The sequence below is a fragment of the Staurois parvus genome, unplaced genomic scaffold, assembly GCF_062004578.1.
Source record: "Staurois parvus isolate SC_StPar_1 unplaced genomic scaffold, SC_StPar_1.0 ptg000430l, whole genome shotgun sequence".
Lineage (NCBI taxonomy): Eukaryota > Metazoa > Chordata > Amphibia > Anura > Ranidae > Staurois > Staurois parvus.
This window is the reverse complement of record NW_028318226.1, coordinates 554,285-561,780: the sequence shown is the minus strand read 5'-3', so window position 1 is coordinate 561,780 and position 7,496 is coordinate 554,285. Positions and strand designations below refer to the sequence as shown.

Sequence of the window (7,496 nt, the reverse complement as noted above, 5' to 3'; positions counted from 1 at the left end):
GTTTTATATAAATGAATAAAAGCTGACCATTGTAAGCACCCTTGCCTGTGTAAAATGGTTTGTCCCAACACACTGTCACTTTTGCTGGGCAGCTTTGTCTGTTACAAAAGGTTGAAAAATAACAGACTTACAGGCCAGAAAAAACTTGTGAAAATAAAGGCCTACAAAAAGAAAATGAATGCAGCCACCACATTTAAGAACTGCTAAGCAGCAAGGCATTACATTTTTGTTTTGGGTTAAATACCAATTTAGCTTTACCTAATGATTCTACCAGGAACACATTTTCTGTCCTAGGGTGACAATGCCTACACAGTGTACTGTATCTTTGGAGGTGCAAAGGTGTCACCCTAGGCTACTCTCCTAATTTGGACTACAAATACCCCCTCTCTTCATCTCTGTATACATGGAGGATAGGGTGTAGTTCACATAAACTCGAGTTTAGGAGCTTTAGGCATTTTTTTGCCAAAGCTACTAAACTAAACTCCATAAATGCCTATTTGTCCATGTCCATGTACAGCAGAGTTTAAGAGCTGCCATGTTTAGGTGAGGTAAACCTCCCTCTCCTAAACACGAAAGAATCTCCTTCAGGATAAGGAACGTTTTGACCACAGACCGCAGGAATGTGCAAAATGCGGCAACCACAGTACCACGTTTTTGCAGCGATTTTGCATTTCCCAGTGGCCAGGGGTCAGAGTAGGACCATGTACATGAAGCCTAATACAGTGATCAGTGCTAATATCATACACAAACACTGTACTAATGACACTGGCTGGGAATGGGTTAACATCTTGAGGCAATCAAAGGGTTAAGTGTATGCCTAACAGTGTTTTGTGTGGTACTGTGTTGTGATTTTACTAAGGAATGTGCTGGTTTTTATTCCTTGCTTTGCAGGGAAACAAAAATTGGCACATCCCCGCTGTCAGGAGAGAGCTCTGTGTTGTTGTTTACATACACAGAGCTCTGTCCTATCAGCCCTCTTCTCTGATCACTGGGTCCTGACCTTCAATCATTGGCCGGGACCCGCTGATCGACTTGTGCTGTAACTAATCACAGCACAGCTGGGGCGTTGGGTGGGCACACGTGCCCCCCTACCCGGAAGAGCTGTATCAAGTACTAGGTACATGGTCCAGTGCAGGAGAGCCACCCTGCCGCCATACTCCTCCATGAGACAGTCGGCAAGTGATTAATGAATTTTAATGCAAAAAAACACAATATAATGAACAATTGTTTGGTACAGCATAAAATATGATGTTATGCCAAGTAAATAGATACCAAACATGTTACACTTTAAAATTGCGTACGCTTGTGGAACGGCACCAAACTACAGTACCTAAAACTCTACATAGGTGATGCTTTAAAAGCCTTTACAGGTTACCAGTTTTGTGTTACACAGGATGTCTGGTGCTAGAATTATTGCTTTCACTTTGATGTTTGCAGCGAACATGTGTGGTGCAATCACCGTTTACGTAGGCGAGCGAGAGCAACACGTTAGTGCGCCTTTGCACATGAAGTCCAGTTTCTGTTGTCACATAGTGGGAGGAACATCATCAGTTCCTCTCACTGTGTTCCCAGAACCCGAAGCCGCCAGTTGCATTCTTACCAGGCTTCTTGATCAGACAGGAGTGCCCAGTAAAGATGGAGGTGAAAGGAGGGGGGGCCTCCTTTCACCTCCTGTAGAAGTAATCCAGCGGCTGGATCACTTTTACTAAAAAGAATCACCGGTTGAAAACAACAATACCAGAATCATGACTGTAGTTGCAGTCATGATCACAGTATAACCACTGCTTATAAATGGCCTAAGGATGGGAAGTGGTTAAACCAAAAGTTCACATAGGCTTTGATAGAAACTTGATAATTGTCTGTACTTGTTGACTGGTAGGCCTTGGTCATATGGGATGTACTACAGCATAAGCCCATGCTAGGATTGTGTTTAACTGCACAAGGATGCATAGGTGTTCTGTGCAGGCAGTCCCAATTATGTCCATTTTGATGCAGCGGATGCACAGACACAGCCACCGCTCCCTATTTACCATCCATGTGGGTGCACAACCCTGAATGCAGACAATGTGCGTTCAAGGCCAGAAACTCTCATTGATGTCAGATTGGGTCTTCAATGAAAAAAAGGGCATCCAAGTGGCACTGGGACTTTGATACGAGTTTTAAAGAAGGTAGCAAAAGGAAAGCGAGAGAGCAAAAAACATTTGAAGAGCTTGCTCAGGTTAAGCTGCTCACAACAGACAAGGCCAAGTGGGTACTCCAGCAGGTTACCAGAAGAAGACGTGCATATATGGGAGGAGCGTCAGACCAAAAGATAACAGCACACATTCATCTATTGATATTGTGTGAAAAGACAGCCAATGCATTTCGGGGTCAAAGAAACTCCCCCTTCATCAGAGCTTCAGTTAAAAATGAGAACTTTGAGAGGAATCAAAGTAAGTCTTTTCTGTTTGAATCTATGTAGGAAAGCTGATTGCTGGATTAGGATTCCTGGCCAGCAGTATCTGCATCAGAAGTCAAAATACAATGCAGATACTGCTGGCCAGGGATCTCAGTAAGGCTTTCCTGTTTGAATCTGTGCACGGAAGCTGATTGCCTAATTGCGGTTCCTGGTCAGCAGTATCTGCATTTTGTTTTGACTGCTGATGCAGATACTGCTGGCCTGGAGCCCTAATTCAGAAATCATTTTTCCTACATAGATTCAAACAGGAAAGCCTTACTTTGAGTCCTCTCAGGGTTCTCATTTTTAACTGAAGCCCTGATGAAGGGGGAGTTCCTTTGACCCCCGAAACGCATTGGCTGTGTTTTAACACAATATCAATAAATGAATTTGGACTCATCTTTTGATCTGGCACTCCTTCCATATATGCACATCTTCAATTTGGGAAGAGTGGCTGGTGTAACCTCTGCCCCCCAATAGACATCAATGGGACTGCCTGCACAGGAATGCATGAAACATGTGTGGGTAAACACTGCTTGCATGCGGTGTATGTTGTAGTACGCCCCATGTGAACGAGGCCTTATAGCTAACTGGATTTACACACTCTGTTTTCACAGAATCCCTGGGGCATTCATTGCCTGCTAGCTGGAAAGTGTAAATACAGCATGCATCCTCTAAAATGTAAAATGTTTAAAAAGCCACCCTACATTATCAGTCGAGGTCAATGACTTTCTAATTAGTGCAGCATCAAGTTAGGATTACAGCTCAGATCTAAATTAGTGGCAACTGACAAAAAGGCGAACTCTGGTTTCTATGCGTCACAACCTTAGTTTTAAATAAATCGCCCCTCCAAAATTCTTTCAAGCTTCCGACACAATAATCTTCCACTACATTTTTGTTAAGCAAACATTGACATTGCCCCCTTGTAGGCCATTATTGTTTATTTCTATTTACATGGCATACCAGCCCAAGGGAGCTGCCAGCTTCAAATGGCCTTTTCTGAAACCTGACACAAGAAAAGAGGAAGCAGGTAATCGATTTGACAGGAAGATGATTGGCCTGAATTGTGGCTGCTGCCTGAACCGAACAATGAATTGGAAAAAAAAATTCAATGACAGTAATCATTCCTGAACTGGCCTAGAATAATGTATATCTGGTAAGAAACAATGTAAACTATCTTAAGACTCCATGTACTTATCACAGGAATGGAATGCACAAACCATCATACTAAAAGAATTCCAGATTAAATAAAAAGAAGGCTATGGTTTTCAGATAATACAGACATTACTAAATATAGCTGATTAGTTATAGCTTCAATTACATAGTAAAATAGAGTTATTCCTGGTGGATATGCCTACAATATACTTAAAAGGACTAGACATGCAGCAGAGCTAAAATCAAATGTTCTTCATGGAATTTTCCTGCATGAAATGTAATTCTTATTCCAATTCTATAATACCTAAATCTGAGTACAAATTCCAAAGGTTTGAAAGAACATATTTTTCTGTACAAGTCTTGGTGAAATGATTCCAACTTGATATGGTCTTATTTTTTAGGTGGACACCCCAGGACACAGAGCTGGTATACAGTGGCTGCAACTGGTCAGGTCTCCTTCTGATCCTGCAGAAAAGGCACTAGAAAACAATATGGAGAGGGGAGTAGCTACACTTAAATCTCATCGCCTTGTACAGAAGGGTGACCAGCTTTTGGTTTGGTATGATGGACAGATCACCAGAATGTTAGACCTACAAGAGCTCCGAACAGTTAGCTCTGGTGAGTTGTTGTCACAATTATGTTTTAGGCAGAGGTCCTCTAAATGAATACTATTGGCTGGAGACCTTCTTCCGAATGTAGATGCTTGCCTATATTGAGACCAGATTAAAATTATAAGTGGCAGTTTTAAGGTATTGTGGAGATACTGGAAAGGTGGTAGAGTAGCATGGCATTAGGACTCCTCTATTACAGATTCCAGTTTGCTGCTGAGGAATTTCTTTAATTGCTGCCTTTTAGGCACTGAGTGATATATACTAAATGCCTTCTAATTTCATCCCTCAACACCTTCCAGTATATTGGTTTCGAGGACATCCCAATCTTCAACATAGCCTCCTTGGGAAGTTATGAAATCCAGAAAAGCCAGTGGCAGTTAGCATACATATTCAAATGATTTGCTACAGAAGTTGAAAACCATCACTGATAAAAATTGTCAAAAAACCATCCGCACATGATTCAGTATTCAAAATTATCAGGAATTTGCTTTTTACATGATTGGATAAATTTAAGTGAATATTCTAAGCTTCTTTAGTAAATCAGCCTTCATGTTGCATCACAAGTTCCTTTAAAGGATATGTATGTAGCACCCTCCTAGTTAGCTAGGGGGTGCTCTAGTTCAATTGTTAGGAGGGCTGAGTAGCAGCCTGGGTGTGTTAGCTAGCAGGACCAAAATTGGATCAGAGCTGAGAGGCTCTTCAGACCAGCCCTCTGGAATTTCCCTCTGCTCTAGAACTTTGGAGAAAGATCTAAAAGCAGTGGATGGATCTGAGGAGTGGCTGATCTGCACTTTTGAGGGAGCCTGGCCAGGCCCCAACAGGAGGCTTGGCAAGGGGCCAGGACAACCCTTACAAGTGAGCGAGCCTGTTCAGCTGCAGGAGAGTTCAGGTGGAAGATAGAGAAGGATGTGAGACTGGAAGGCAGCCAGTAAGGGGGCCCACATGGAAAGGGGCTCACCTACAGGTAGAGGACCTTGGAAGGAGGAAAACTTGGAACTTTACCGGCCCCCCTGGGAGAGGACCCTAGAAGGCCTGGTAGCAGCCCTGACCAACCAGCAGCATAGGAGAAGGACTGAGTGAGTAGACCTGCACCACCTGAGTCAGAAAAGAGAGAACTCTGGTGGGAAACCAGATCAGCCACCACCCAGGACTGTCTTATTTCTTAAAATGACAGGCACTAGATCCCTAGATCAGGGATTTCTCCAGGCAGCCAGATAGAAGAGCATCTGGGGTCTGGAGTGGTTTACAGGAGAGGCTGGATAACTCTCCAGAAGAGGATTTTTGCTGTAAAGACTTGTAAATAGTTTCAGGAAGTTTGTCCTCAGTTCCTGTTCCATTGGGTATCCCATACATCCTTTACCCCATCCAAGTTTAAAATCCCCTAATAAAACATCAAAACAAGCTCAAGGACTGGTTACTGTCTCCTGGATGCTAGTCTGAATGGAAAATGTGTTTTGCCTGGCTGTACATGACTATAGGGGGATGCAAATACTCAGAAACTCCTAAGGGGGTAGTACTACATGTACATTCTTTTAATTGCCCATTTCCACTGTTGCATTCACTTGCCAACCCTGACAAATTTTTTTTTTAAATCTCAGGTGTAAACTGGTCTACATTTGTAGAAATGTCATAATGACAAATAGCCCTTTTAATAATGCAGCAAATTTTCAGAAGGTAAATGTTTGATTTTCTGTGTCTCCACCTTTTTGTATAATACTCCTGTATGGGATTGCAAATAATAAATTAAAGAAATTTACTCAATATCTTTTATGCAAGGTCATGGAGACTTTGTGACAATAAAAATTAAATCTTAAGGCAGTGACAGCATAAAAATGTTCTGGCAAAATAGACATTCACATAGTATGAGTTACAATTACCCATATGTATATTTTTCCCTGCAGAAAAGAATGACTTTAAATGCCTGAAACATGGGACCAACTTCCACAGCCTGGCAAGGGATGTGGAGCAGGAAAGGACTAACCATTCAGACACTGAGAAAATAGTATTGCTTGAGAAGACCAACCAGATGGAAGAACCTAACAGGCGTGAAGAGTCTGTAGTGGGACTGGATCGCAAAAGTGGGGTGTGGCGGAGGGTAAAGACAGAAATGTCTGAACATAAATTGAGTGCATTTAAAGAAGTTTATAGAACAAGCGGACTTCAGGGAACAGGAGGCACACGGATAAACTTGATGGGCAGCGCCTTCTCACCTGTTCCAGCAAGACTAGGAAACAAAAGTAGCACTCTCTTCAAGTCTAGTAAAAGTTTAGGAGTTGAATCTTTTATAGGTGATACAATGGACACCACAGCAGTGAAGAATGACCTTCTAATGTCTTATGATTTTTTGGCACTAGCAAATTCCTTTCTTCCAACACCTAAGATCTGGCCTAAATCTGAGATGTCAAACCCTCCACAGGTGCTTCCTCCAACCTTGACAACCCTTGGGTCTACAGCACAGATCTGGTGTGCCAAATGCAGACTTTCCTTCCGTATGACCTCTGATCTTGTCCTTCACATGCGATCACGACACAAGAAGGAGACAGGTGGTACCATCCTAGGAAAAAGACCTAGAGAGCTTCAACTGTCCTGTCCAGTTTGTTATGCCTACTTTAGAGAACGTCACCACTTATCCCGTCACATGACTTCCCATTGCTGAGGAAATGCTTGTTCCATCTGTTAATTTGTAGATGGTATGCAAAAGGATCCAATGGGGAGATTTACAATGCATTACACAGAGTGCTTTTACATTTTGTGTAATAATGCATAGATTTTGGAACACACAATTACAAAGGCACATGCTTATCAAGGAGAACTTGTCACAAACTCCAGCAGTTTTGGGTCAAAGGAAGACAAAAAAACCTATTCAACTAAGTAACTGTGGTCAGTTGTGCCTGATCAGGTAGAGCAATTCCTTCTTGACCTAAGCAGGCAGTCAAAACAGATTAAAACAGAAACAGTTGAGTACTGACGTGATACTTTTTTATTTGCACTAACATACAATTTTGGGGACAAGCTTTCAGGGAATGTCCCCTTCTTCAAGGTCCAAGCAGTACTGATCACCAAGTTTTAGCAGAATGTTAGAAGAGATGTGGGGTGTTTGCTTTGCTTTTGCTGTGTCTTATCTCTAGTTCCTTTTTTTTTTCCTCTCTTTCTCATCCCCCACATCGCTTCTAACATTCTGCTAAAACTTCGTGATCAGTACTGCTTGGACCTTGAAGAAGGGGACATTCCCTGAAATCTTGTCCTCAAAATTGTATGTTAGTGCAAATAAAAAAAGTATCACGGACAGTACT

The 7,496-nt window shown here is 42.2% G+C and overlaps 1 protein-coding gene across 1 annotated transcript; it reads left to right on the top strand.

Annotated features, from left to right (window-relative positions):
* The first annotated feature begins 3,998 nt into the window (after nt 1-3,998).
* Nucleotides 3,999-7,204, top strand: ZNF488 (zinc finger protein 488). Its single transcript, XM_089687548.1, has 2 exons — nt 3,999-4,210; nt 6,105-7,204. The coding sequence occupies exons 1-2, from the start codon at nt 4,084-4,086 to the stop codon at nt 6,857-6,859; spliced, it is 882 nt and encodes a 293-aa protein (XP_089543674.1). The 5' UTR covers nt 3,999-4,083; the 3' UTR covers nt 6,860-7,204.
* The last annotated feature ends 292 nt before the right edge of the window (nt 7,205-7,496 follow it).